General features: G+C 35.0%; 1 protein-coding gene across 1 annotated transcript; it reads left to right on the plus strand.

Annotated features, from left to right (window-relative positions):
* Window positions 1–9317: 9317 nt before the first annotated feature.
* LOC107621802 (mitochondrial phosphate carrier protein 2, mitochondrial-like) lies at window positions 9318–13566 on the plus strand. Its single transcript, XM_016323800.3, has 6 exons — window positions 9318–9775; window positions 10383–10744; window positions 11035–11078; window positions 11756–11970; window positions 12077–12201; window positions 13212–13566. Exons 1-6 carry the CDS (start codon window positions 9503–9505, stop codon window positions 13294–13296), a joined length of 1104 nt encoding a protein of 367 aa, XP_016179286.1. The 5' UTR covers window positions 9318–9502; the 3' UTR covers window positions 13297–13566.
* Window positions 13567–14338: the final 772 nt, after the last annotated feature.

Genomic DNA, 14338 nt, shown 5'->3' on the forward strand with positions numbered 1-14338 from the left:
TCTAGTTGAAACAAAAGTTAGTGTGGAGAGTGCTAGAAATGTCATCAAGAACCTTGGTTTTAAAATTTTCATCCTTGAAGAAGCTAGAGGCTGTGCGGGCAGTATCTGGGCCATGTGGAATAATCCTGACTACAATGTTACTACTATGGAGCAGGATCACCAATATATTCATGTCAAAATTAAAAGGTCTGGGAAAGAAGAATGGTATTTCACGGCAGTTTATGCCAGCCCCCAAACCTAAACAAGAAGACTCTTATGGCCAAAACTTAAAAACTTAGCAGATAACATATCTAAGCCTTGGCTCATAGTCGGGGACTTTAATGAGATAAAAGATATATCCGAAAAGAAAGGGGGTAGCCCCTAGACATCAGGTCTTGCAATATTTTTGCAAGCTGGATCAATTTTTGCGAGCTCATCGACCTTGGGTGCATGGGCTCTATGTTCACTTGGAGAGGTCCGATATGGGAGGGTTACAAAAGAGTTTTTAAAAGATTAGACCGTGCTATGGCTAACACTGCTTGGAGAGTTCATTATCAAGATGCAGTGGTCAAAGTCCTTCCTAGAATCAATTCGAATCACCACCCTATTCTTATAAATGAAGCTAGATCACCCAAAGAGGATAGGGCTTTTAGATTTTTAGATTTGAAGTTATGTGGATACACATAATTATGAATAGGTTGGCAGGTATCCAAAGAAACAATAGTTACGAGAGAAACCGTTTTTTGGAGAAGCTTTAGAAGGACCTTAATAAGGAGCTGAATGAGACTCTGGATAAAGAAAAAACCTTTTGGCATAAAAAATCTAGAAAGCAATGGATTGTCGAAGGTAATAGGAACACAGTTTTATCATATCAAAATGATTATTAGAAGAAGGAAAAATAAGATCATCAAGTTAAGAAGCTCAGATGGAGAGTGGATTGAGGATGAGAACTTATTAAAGCTACATGTTCTGAATTTCTACGAGGATCTCTATCAGGAAGAGGTAAACATCATCCCTTATCCTTAAATATTAGACCTCTCCCTAACTTGGATATCTCTCTATGTAGGACTATGGAAGCTATCCCATCGGATATTGATATCAAGAAAGCCCTCTTTAGCATAGGTTCTCTCAAGGCTCCTGACGAAGATAGATACCCGACTTATTTTTTCAAAAACAACTAGGACCTCATGAGAACAGAAATTTGTGACTACATCAAGTGCTGTCGGTCCAATCCAGATTACATTGAGAAAGCAAATGCCACCTTGCTAGCTCTCATCCCAAAGAAACCCAACCTGGAGTTTATATTACAATTTAGACCCATAGCATTGTGCAACGTAAAATACAAGATCCTTTCTAAAATCATAGTGCAATGCATCAATCCAATGCTAGATGAAAGGATCTCCCCCCCATCAATCTAGATTCATACCAAGAATAAGGATCCATGACAACATTCTTATTGCTAAAGAGATATGGCATTCCATGAAAAGAAGGAGAGGAAAGAAAAGCTACATGGCTGTAAAAATAGATTTTGAAAAAACGTATGACAGAATTAACTGAAACTACATGAAAGACAGACTGAAAGAATTCAAAATACCGAATAGTTTGATCAACATTATCATGAAGGGATTCAATTTAGTTAACTACAATGTTTTATGGATTGGGAATAAAATGGAAAATTTTAAACCTAAGAGGGGAATAAGATAGGGAGATTGATACATGAGCATCTTATACCCTTTTTCTAGTTAATTTTATATTATTTTTAGTTAGAATTTATTTACTTTTTATTGATTTTAGTGCAAAAATCACCTTTGGATACTACTTTGAGTTTTTCTTGTGTTCTAATGATTTTAGGTAAAATTTGGAGTAGTTTGGAGAAGCCTGGAGCAAGAAAGGAAAATAGTGACAGCTCCCCCCTGGGCGCTGAACGCCCACTTGGCATTCAACGCCAGTAAGGGGGCAAGAGATCAGAACGCACTCTCCCTCTTTGGCGTTCAACTCCCAATCTTAGCGTTGAAAGCCAGCCTACAGTCCGAGTTACACACTATTGGGCTTCCAAAGTGGATTTAGCACTTATTAGTTCTATCTTATTTTATCTTTGTAATCTTTATTTTAAAATAATATCTTTTAGGTTAAGCATTTATTATTAGGTTAGTATTTAAAGGAAAACATCTTTTAGGGAAATAAAAACGCAACGTTCAAGAAACGAGTTAACTTGCGTGCTAAGAAAACTGTATCTATCAAACATAAGATAATAAAAGTAGGAATAGAGTGCGAAAGATACAAAATAACAAGCTCCTAACTCAGCCCGTGAAGTCAAGGCTGGCCGAAGAATATTTACACACACACACATATATATACATATCCAAAACCCAAATGTACATAAACAAAATCTTGTCTCTCCATAAATCTCTAAGAGGATAAAAAAGAACAAGTTATGCGGAGCGAAAGCTAAGTACACATATATACATCACTGTACAACAAAATAACCCAGTAACTACTTCGCTTTAGGAGCCCAGACGCCTAACGAGATGCCTCTCAACCTGCATCTGAAAAACAACAACATAGTATGGGGTGAGAACCAGAGGTTCTCAGTATGGTAAAGGTGCCACACACATAATATATAAGGTGTTGGGAATGCCAGAGGCAATCCTAGAACGCCGACACTCAGATTATAAAGCTTAAAGTATTAGGCAGAAGCCATAAAAGGTGGTTTTCTAAGAGTATCTAAGCCTAACTTAACTTAACCTTAAAATCTAAGTCCTATACTGCCATTCTTCCATACCTCCATCTCCGTCAGCATTTCACAGACAAATAAACAGATAAAGCCAAGCACAAGAAGGTTACAAATACTGCAGATAACAAATATACATTTAACATGGCTAGTACACTTAGGCACACCCAGTTAATGCACAAACAAGTAATTCAAGTAGTATGCATATGATGCATGCCTGTCTTATGGCTGATGAGGCTCATCTGTCGGTTATCCGATCCAGCCAACCCGACAAGTCCGAAAACCTTAGACTGTCCCTCGACGTGCATCCCCAAGAGTCTATGCATAACTTTTTCTCAAATAATCAATATTACTCAATGGGGTTTAACATTTTCGAGAATTTATAAGTGCCCGGTCACCCTTACGTCGTAGGGTCAACAGAGTATCGAGTTTTCAACCTGGTACACGTGGTGGCAAGCCACGGTACTTTATCCAGGGAATCTCGTATCTCAGATCATTTAATCATTCAAGCCAAGTATCATACATAATCATTCATTTGAATAATCCAGCCAAGTATCATATATGATCATCCGTAACATTTCATAATCAATTCATCACTTTTCAGCTTTACTTCACCTTCAAGTTATCCCCATCTCCTAACTTCATCTGATTATCAGGTTTAATACTACTATTTATGACTAAAGGATTGAAAATAGAGGTTTAAAAGTTTGAAATAGGTTTTAAAACTTCAAAAATCATGTTTGCTGGAACAAGGTCACATGTACGCGTGGCTCACGCATGCGCGTGGGAGTGTGAAACTGCAGCTCGCGTGCGCGTCCCTTTGTCATGCATACGCGTGGACATTCTTGCTAACCCCTTATGCGTGCGCATGGGACCAGTCGCGTACGCATCGCCAAAATTCCATGCCACGCGTACGCGTGGGCCACGCGTACACGTGGGCGTACGTTCTTTTAAAAAAAAACAGATTCTGTACAAAACTGCAGAATTGTATCAAAAACCAGTTTTGAGATCAAATCTTCCAACACCCATAACTTCTTCAATTTAAAACATTTTTCACTTGTTCTTCGAATGGCATAAACATCACGAACCCAATTTTCATTTCAAAACAAGTTAGAAGCAAATTGAGGGTCTGAAAGCCAAGTTATGCCTCGCTGAAGTTCGGCCAAAAATAAACTTTTGTAAACTCACAAAATCTCTTCCTCATTCAAAACAATTCCCATGTTTCCAACACAATAACCTACATATGCTAGCACCAAGAAGTCCTTCTTCCTCAACACCATAACCACCATGAAAATCACACTTCACACCAATTACAAATACATATACACATACCAAATCCAACAACAACAACTACATGTACACATGCAAAATCCCACAACCAAACCATAGTTCATAAATTACATACTTGTGCTCTCAAATCAATGATTAACAATTTATCAATCCTTCAACTAATCAGCACCACATCAATCCATATTTAATAACAAGACACTAAACCACAATATACACATTCGTTCCAACTTATCCTACGATCATCTAGCCTAAGTTTTCAAAGAATATTATATATTAAATGCAAGAAACCTAAACCATACCTTGGCCGATTTCCATATAATGATCAAGGCAATTTAATTAAAACCAACACAGCCCCAAAACCTCAACAAAACAGCTTCCTCCAAGTTCCCATATCCACAATTTCAAGCTCCAATTATTTATTCACAACCTAATACACATTTATAACACATATATACCCACTTTAATATCCAAAACATAAATTCAGTAAAATTAAAATGGAATTATGATATCCTCACCTTACCCAAGCTTCACATAAGCAAGAGTAAACGTTTTCCTTAAGCTAATTGGATCCTAAAACATCAAAGAGTAAAGAAATTCAATATCTCCACTTAATTTTCCAAAAATTGGGGAAGAAGAGGCTGAGGTGAAATAGCAGGTTACCTATAAAATTGTTTTGGTAGATATGTAGAGCTCGACACGGTGAACGCGTGGCTGCAAACGGTGCAGCGATCAGAGCTCGGACGGAGGAATTACGGCGTTTTGAAATCACCGTAAGGGTTCGAGGAATTTTTCTTTCTCTTCTCCCCTATTATTGTCTTCAGCGCATTGTGAAAGTGAGGAGAAAGAAGAGCCCGTGGCTCATTTAATTGCTGGGCCGGTTGGGCCCATGGGCCCAGTTTAGGTCTGGTTCAACCGGTTCAGCCCGTTCGGTCCAATCTTGGACCGACTTCTTCGAAATTAGTGTCAAAATTCTCGTTTCGATGAGCTCTATCCTAATTTGATATAATATTCGTATTTCTAATATTCTTTATTAAAAATTAATTTATTGGCTAATTACTTACTAATTTAACGGGGTTTACATCGACCCTCACTCACCTGAGTTATTACTTGGATGACCCGGTGTACTTGCCGGTTAAGTTGTGTGAGTTCTAATTTCGTGCACCAGAGAACCCTTATCCCCTTATCTCTTTGTTATTTGCTTGGATAAATTATCACAATTTTTATTAAATGCAGGTCAACGAAGAGCATTGGGAACCCTTCAGAATTGGGAGAAATGGACTCACAATCTCACACCTCCTCTTTGCGGATAATCTTCTTCTATTTGCGGAAGCTACTCAAGTGCAAATCGAAATGATTAAGGACTGCCTAGACAGCTTTTGTAAAGCCTCAGGTCCTAAAGCTAATGCAACCAAAACCTCTATAGTGTTCTCTAAAAATACTGGTGCGAATATCAAGGCAGGTATTTTGGCCAAAACAGGTTTCCAAGAGAGTAAGGAGATTGGAAGATACCTAAGTGCCATGCTAAACAACAACAAACAGGGCAAGGAGAATTATAAAACGGTTCTGGAGAGAGTCCAAGGAAAACTCAAGGGGTGGAAAAGTAAGTGTTTATCACAGACGGGAAGGATTACTCTTGCGCAACCTGTTATTAGCCCAAGTCTAAATTTTGAAATGCAGCACGAGAGAATTCCCAAGTCCATATGCAGGAAAATAGAGAAAGTTCAAAGAAGCTTCATTTGGGGAGATGATGAAAAGAAAGAAATTACCATGCAGTGAATTGAAAAACTTTATGCCGCACAAACATGAGGGGGGCTTGGGTTTCAAAAATTAAACTTAATGAATGAAGCTTTCCTTTACAAGCTCATTTGGCAACTGAACTAGGAACCAGAACCTCTATGGGTAAAAGTATTTCGACACAAGTACAGATACAAAGAACACCAAAATGCACTACCAAGCGCCAAAAGTTCAGATTCATACCTGTGGAGAGAGCTAGTCAAATTATGGCCCAGATTCAACCAGATGTCCTTCTCCCTTATTTGAAATGGACTTTCCACTAAATTCTGGACCAATTATTGGGTTGAAGAGGTGGGATCCCTGCTGCCATTTACAATACAGAACAATTTAGACATGGAAAGCACAGTTTGGGAATGGAACAATGCAAGCGATGAATGGAACTTAATAGAACTACAGAGATATACCTACCTGAAGAAATCATCAAGAAGATCTTAGCGCACCCCCACGAAGGATTGCAAATGGAGAAGACAAATTAGTTTGGATTCATTCAGAGGATAGTGAATTCTCTACTGGTACGACCTTTAAGGCACTGGCAGGGTGGTCAAAACCATACCAATTGAGTTAGATGACCATATGGGAATGGAGGGGGGCGCAAAAAGCAAAGGTTTTTGCCTGGAAGATGTGTCACAACAGACTACTCACCAACGCCAGAAAAGGCAGAATGTATGGAGGACAAGGAGATTGCCCCTTTTGTGCCGGAAAACAAGAAGACGCGCGCTCCATGCTTTAAGGAACTACACCAGAGTTACACAGATTGGATGAATTTGTTAAACCCAAAAGAAGTACCTAAATTTTTTGCCCTCAATTTTGAAGATTGGACACAATTCAACTTATTCAACCAATTGAATATAAACCCTAACCTTAAATAGAAAGACATATTCATTGTCACCGTCTGGAAGATCTAGAACTGGAGAAACCGGGAGGTTCACGAGCAGAACTATCGGAGACTGCCCCACCCTCACCTGCAGATTTTGAAGGAAGTAGAAGAGATTAGGGAAGCATTTGACAATGAAAAAAGAAAGAAGAATTCACAGAAGACCCAGAAAAGAACAACTCATCAGATGGCACCCCCCCTCCTTGTGATTGGATCACTCTCAACACTAATGGATCTATGAGTGCGTTCACCAAAAAGGCCGAGTGTGGAGGTTTATTGAGAAATGAGAATAGTAAATGGATAGGAAAATTTTTGTTCAACATAGGCAGCTGCACTACCTTCAAAGCAGAATTGTAGGGAATAGATCAGAGTCTCAAATTGGCTTGGACTATGGGTTTGAAAAAAGTTAGAGTGGAATGTGACTCGAAGGCTGTTATAGAAATCATCAATAGTCCTATAAAACAGAGAATAGAACATTCTTGAATAAATGACCATTTGTACCCATGAGAGATGAAAACACTGACATTTGTACCCATGAAAGCTCGAAACTAATCTTGTACCCATGATAGATGCTGTCCGTGTGACAAAAATGCCCTGGCTTGAATCTGAGCTTGGTTCGTGGATTTCCGAACCTACGTGGCACTCCCAACCCTCCCCCCAAATCTGAGCCAACCATTCACCATCATCATCTTCATCTTCTTCACCATCACCATAACTATAACCTCCATAACCTCCATCACCATCACCTCAGCACCGCCACAGCCACCTCCCTTCACCACAACCTTCGGCGATAACCCACACCGCCGTGCCCCTTTCTCTTATTCTTCCCCTCTTCTCACCTCCGCTGAGCCTAGAAACCACAGCGCCAGCAGGAAGAAGCAGAGCGTGAGTGAGTGAGTGAGTGTGGGGGTGGTGTCAAGTGTCAACAATGGACATCAACGGTCTTAAATCCCTTAACATACCAAACACTTCTCATTTCCGCCCAAAGCTTCCCCTTGTTCGCCGATTCACTTTTCTTCACTTCAGATCCAAACCCACCACTTTTCTCTCTCTTTCTTCGCCATTCTGCTCTCTCAGTAGTCCCTCTGTCTCACAAACTCCTTAATTTCAGTTTTCTTGCTACTCATATTTCATTTTTATGCTTCTTCCTTTCATTGAGTCCAATTGTCTACTTATTTATTTATTTATTTATTTTTATTATATGTTGCAGATGCGAATGGTGCCGCTGAGATAAACAAGGAAGGAACTTTGCCTCGGGGTGTTGGAGAGGCCTTGAATGGAGGAGCTTCACATTCCAAGGTTCTTCAGGTTGTGCTTGTGTCCCCTCAGGTACGAATTTAGATGACAGTTATTACTATTTAGTTGCTATCTGTGGAGAGAAGGAGCTGGCGCTGTGGTTTTTGGGCTCAGCGGAGATGAGAAGAGGGGAAGAAGAAGAGAAAGGGGCACGGCGGTGTGGGTTGTCGCCGGAGGTTGTGGTGAAGGGAGGTGGCTGTGGCGGTGCTGAGGTGATGGTGATGGTGAAGAAGATGAAGATGATGATGGTGAATGGTTGGCTCAGATTTGGGGGGGAGCGTTGGGAGTGCCACGTAGGTTCGGAAACCCACGAACCAAGCTCAGATCCAAGCCAGGGCATTTTTGTCACACGGACAGCATCTATCATGGGTACAAGATTAGTTTCGAGCTTTCATGGGTACAAATGTCAGCGTTTTTATCTTTCATGGGTACAAATGGTCATTTATTTAACATTCTTTTTGTATTTACAGAAAAAGCAATAGATGTGTTGATTATCTGGCATGTAAAAATTTAAAATTAGATATTGAGTTCCACTTTTGGAATATTCCTCCAAGAGAGATAATAGTCTTTTTCTCAGATGATGAACAAGGGGTAACTTTAGTTTGTAATTAGAACTCTCTTTTTCCAAGTTTCTTTACCTCGTTTCTAAACCAAAAAAAAAAAAAAAGTATTCTATTTGATCTTTCAAAGATCTGACTAGGGTCATATATTTATTAATTACTAAAGACACGTACCTTCATTGAACTGGAGAATCACATTCATCAATTGACGTCTCTATCTTGTGACATACTGGAATACGAATGCCTCCACAATTGAACCATTACTCCACATGGAGACGAAGATTCCATTACTCCAAGGAACCTTTGAAGTTTCAACGGTATATATAAAACCATTTTAATTTAAAAGAGATTTCCGTTTACACACCATTTTTTACTAGTCAAAAATAACCTGATAGCCTTGTATTATAACTATCTAACTATAAATTTAAAAAGAGAAAATAAAAATGAGATAAGTAAAAATAAGTGAATATCTCAATATAATTAGTAATTGTAAATTGAGTATACAAATATTATTTCTCTTTCTCTGTTTTATTAAAAGTAGTTTTACTTGTGATTAATTATTGTACTATAAATTAGAATGATTTGTTTAATAAAATAATATGTTGAGAATTAAAATGTTGCATTAAGAATTTGGTTCAATGTAAGAGAACCATCTTGGGTACTACTTTATTCTATATAAGTTTGTTCAATGTACGTAATTTAGCGCAGGGAAATAAAAAAGAAAAAAAAAAAACTCAATTGAACCGTGCCGAACACGGTTATAGACTAGTTTATTTCACACATGGAACATTCTGTCGCACTTTTTCTTAGTATAAATAAGAGGCAGTATGTAGTTGCATGTAGAAAAGCATTGAATCTATTCCAAGGAAACAGGAGAAATTAAAAATTAAAGAAGAAAGTGGTCCTTTCCGTATCTCTCTCTTTCCATAATATTTTCCTCAAATTAATTGTTGAATCGATCTCTCTACTATTGCATCAATGGCTGTCTCAGTTTCAGACAGAAGCAGCCATTCTTCTTCTTCTCTGATCCCCAGCTTCCTCTACTCCTCCTCTTCCTCTTCTTTGTCGTCTTTGTCATCAGGTTCTTCAGGTCAGAACTTTATGATTGGTTCTCCCAAGGAACCTTCCGGAAGACGAATTGAGATGTTCTCGCCGGCGTACTATGCTGCTTGCACCGTCGGGGGAGCCCTCTGCTGTGGCCTCACTCACACGGCGGTTACGCCTCTTGACCTTGTCAAATGTAACATGCAGGTCAGATATTTTTATTTTCAACATGTTAGATAAACTAAATTAGTTATTAAAATCAGTATAAAATTAAAATGCATGAATAATATTATATGATTAATAATAATTTGTATTTATATTTATAAAATTTTATACACAAAAATATATAATTTGTATTTGTAATATTTATTTGTTAAAAATAATTTAGTGTTTGTGTTGATAAAATAATAGTCAAAAATACTAAAAATTATTGGTTTTGAATTTTTTAAAATGCATATTAAAATATAAAATATACATTTAAAATAAACTAAACTACATATATTTATACACAAATACATGATAACTGATTTTAGTATGTAAATAATATTTTGTTTTATTTTTCAATCAATAATGTAATCTTTGTTTCCATTAGTCACCTTTTGACTGCGCTTTAATTTTGATTAAATCATCATGTAATGATTTTTCTTTGTCGTGTTTGCATAAAGATACCTTCATATGAGTAGTGACTAAATATAATAAAAAATGAGTGGAACATTTTTTTTTGTTTTATTTTTAGTGTATATTTTTTTATATATATTCTTAAGTTTTAATTTAACTAATGTATAGTTGGCGTTGAACATTATTATAATTTCAGATTGACCCTGTTAAGTACAAGAGCGTCTCTTCTGGATTCGGAGTTTTGTATAGGGAACAAGGGCTTAGGGGATTTTTCAGGGGATGGGCACCTACCCTTCTCGGGTACCATGCCCAAGGTGCCTTCAAATATGGACTCTATGAGTACTTCAAGAAATACTATTCCGATCTTGCTGGCCCTGAGTTTGCAACTAAGTATAAGACCCTCATCTACCTTGCCGGTTCGGCGTCTTCCGAGTCCATTGCTGGGCTTGCACTCTGTCCGTTTGAGGCCGTCAAGGTTCGAGTTCAGACTCAGCCTGGCTTCGCCAGAGGACTCTCCGATGGCCTGCCTAAGTTGGTCAGAGCGGAAGGAGTCTCAGGGTATGCTTGTAATTTTCACAAATATTGATTGCTTTAATTACAAGAAATGTTACACAAACTCATTTTTCTTCAAACATTGCATCGTATCATTTAGCATATAAAGTGTTTTCGCGTGAAGATGATAGCTAAGATGTTGATACGTATTATGTTAAGTATTTTAGACAAAGTACTTAATAAAGATTTTTGCTTGTTAATACTTAAAAAGTAAAGCTCTTATATTAATGTTGGATAATGGAAGAATGAACACAATGTTTCTCATGTTAGATACTTGCTATATGGTGTTGTTTCAGGCTGTACAAGGGACTTGTACCTCTGTGGGGACGGCAGATTCCATGTAAGTTGGTGGTTCTTGTTCTTTTTTTATTTTTTAATCTCTCAACTTTTCACATTTCCTGCTATGTTCAACAAAATCCGGTACCAGGTTTTATTTTTTCGATTTTTAAACCGGTTTTACTTAAAAAGACCAGTTCCAATTTGGTTATTAAACCACAAATTGGTTTGAATTTGGTTGGGTTTGAATTTCATACAATCCAATCCATTCACAACTATACTTTCAAGTCCCCCATTAATAGTTAGATACCAGTTAATTCAGTTATCATTTCTGCATTCCCTCCTGAATCATCTCTCTTACAAACTCCTTTACTCATTGGTGTCTGAAATCATGATCCAGCTATATATGATTTGCTCAAATGACTTTTATCATGAGACAGATAAATAACAAATCCAATACTCTGTTAATAATTGCATGCAAGTGATAGTACATAGTAGCAATTTCATCATAAATAATAACATACCTAGTAACTTACAAATAGGGACAGAACTACATCTCCTATGACAAAAGTTTTATGTGTGTATTCTAGTTCTCTTAAGTGGTAATAAAGGGGATAGAACCCAACACTTGTTTAAGTTGACGAGTGAACTAACAGCTCAACTAACCCAAGTTGCCTGTAAAAGTTAGTTACATTGAGTAATTGAAGCATAATAAGATAATTAAATTTGTAATAATTGCAGATACAATGATGAAGTTTGCTTCATACGAGAACACAGTGGAGATGATATATAAGCATATGATTCCCACAACAAAGGAAGAAAGCAGTAAAATGGTGCAACTTGGTGTGAGCTTTGCAGGTGGATACATAGCTGGAATATTATGTGCCCTTGTCTCTCATCCTGCTGACAACCTTGTCTCTTTCCTCAACAATTCTAAAGGGGCAACTGTTGCTGATGTAAGTAGAGTAACATATATATAGTATTCAATTCAATTGTTTTCTATGAATGAAAAATATGGTGTCATGTGAAATATTGACAAGTTTGTTTATTAATTTGTTGCAGGCTGTTAATAGGCTTGGATTATGGGGACTAGCAACCCGTGGTCTGCCTCTTCGTATATTTATGATTGGAACACTCACTGGATCTCAATGGCTCATTTATGATTCATTCAAAGTTGCTGTTGGCCTGTAAGTATATTTTTTTTTCCCCAATTTAAGTCATATATATAAATATAATTGAGTTTAGTTGCAATACCCCCAAAAAAATGTGTTATATATTGTTATTGAATTAATAGTTAAAATGATTGAATTTGATTTTTGAAGTTATATAGTTCTTAAAAAATACAACTACAAGTTAGATAAATCATTTTATTAATAAGATAATAATATATAATATAAATTATTTTATGATACATCATTGTCTAATTAAAAAGAATTAATTTAGTTCATTTTTTACGTCTAACAAATAAAATGATACACACTTTTAGCCAATTTGGATAAAAAAAACTTCATTAAGATCTTGAAAAAAGAGCTTAAAATATAAGAGTTTATATTAAAATTAGTTTATAAATAAATTATTTTAAATTTAATTTTTAATCACAGAAAAGAAAAATTGAAAAAAGTTACTTTTTTTTAACTTTATAAATATTTTAAATAATTTTTTGAAAAGTCACAAGTTAAATTTAAAAAATATACCAAATAATAATATTGTGACTTTTCGTAATTTAAAAATTAAATAAAGTAACTTCTGAACTTTTTCAAACAAATCTTTAATATTTTATAAATTATTTTGACAACTAATTATATTATTATGCTAATATACAATAATATTCTTTCATTTATTATACTTTATTGAAAATGTTATTATAAAATTTCACAAAACATAGACATATCAACAGTAATCTATACTAGTTTTTTATAAGAAAAGGTTAATATTTTTATGTATAAAAGCTATATCATATACAATCTTGCTATGAAACAATAAAAATAGTAAAAAAAAAAAATTGCACATCCAATATTTAATAGTTATACATCTAAATCCATATTGACTGTTTTTATTGTCTTTTTGTATTGATATTCTCTTATATAATGTTATTTTATTTTAAAAGAGTTCAATAAATAAATTACATATCGAAAATAATTTGATATATCATGTTCTGCATTTGTATGATCTAACGATTTTTTTAAAATATTTATAGGCCAACTACCGGTGGTGCTGCTCCTGCCACTACTACTACTCTTGCTTCCGATTCTACATCTCAGAGGGCAATAGAAGTTGCTTGATCGCAAACATTATAAAAATTAAAAATCATTAAGTATTGTTGGATTTGCTAGAAGCATTAGTTTTTTCTTTTTTCTTTCAAAGATTAGTGATTTTATTCATTTCAAAAAAAGAATGGAGGTGTCCAAGTTTGGGAATAAAGAAAGAAAAGAGGGGAACTCCCACGGACGGATCTATTCATTAGGGTGTGGGACAAGCGCACCCACTATAATTTAGAATTTTATTGAGTAGTATATAATAATAATATTTATTTGCTTTTACTAAATTATTAAATTTAATCTCACAATAATTTTTTATTCAATTTTCGACACTTAATAGCTAATTTGAGAATTTCATATTAGATGTCCATTATAATGATCAAGTTTTAAATTTAAATAAGATTGATGTTTTTTCTTAGAAATCGACTCGAAAGAATATTATCTATACATTTGTATTTCTTCTTTTAAAATTAGTTTTAGTTTTTTTCATAATAACTACAATAATTAAATGAACGTTTTCAACTAATCATCAAGAGCTAATTGTATGAAAGTTGAGTTTTAAATGATTGTTTAACAACGACATATACAAAAAAAAATATTTTAATTATATTGTCAAGGTTTTAAAATATGAAATATAAAAAACTAAATTTTAAATTATATGTTATTATTTAAATTACTATTTTAGTATTTTAATTTGTAATTAGATATTTTGAAACCTAATCATATTTTATAATAATAAAATATAATTATAACAACAATTATGATACGTATACATAAAATAATCATTTGTACATAATAAATCTTAAAATATAAATTTTGAAATACAAAATACATATTAAAAATAAGTTAAATGATATATGTATTTATACACAAATTTATAGTAGATAATTTGATAGCTAATTTTTTATATAAACGTAATATTTTTATTATAAAAATTATTATCATATTATATATATTTCGTCCCCACTATCAAAATTTTTTAGATCCGTGACTGGAACTCCCAATTTCTGAGCCAATAATATCATTAGTTACCTCCTCAATTTTATTCATATAATTCATATAAGTG

The sequence above is a fragment of the Arachis ipaensis genome, chromosome B10 (assembly GCF_059453495.1).
Source record: "Arachis ipaensis isolate K30076 ecotype BB chromosome B10, ASM5945349v1, whole genome shotgun sequence".
Taxonomy (NCBI): domain Eukaryota; kingdom Viridiplantae; phylum Streptophyta; class Magnoliopsida; order Fabales; family Fabaceae; genus Arachis; species Arachis ipaensis.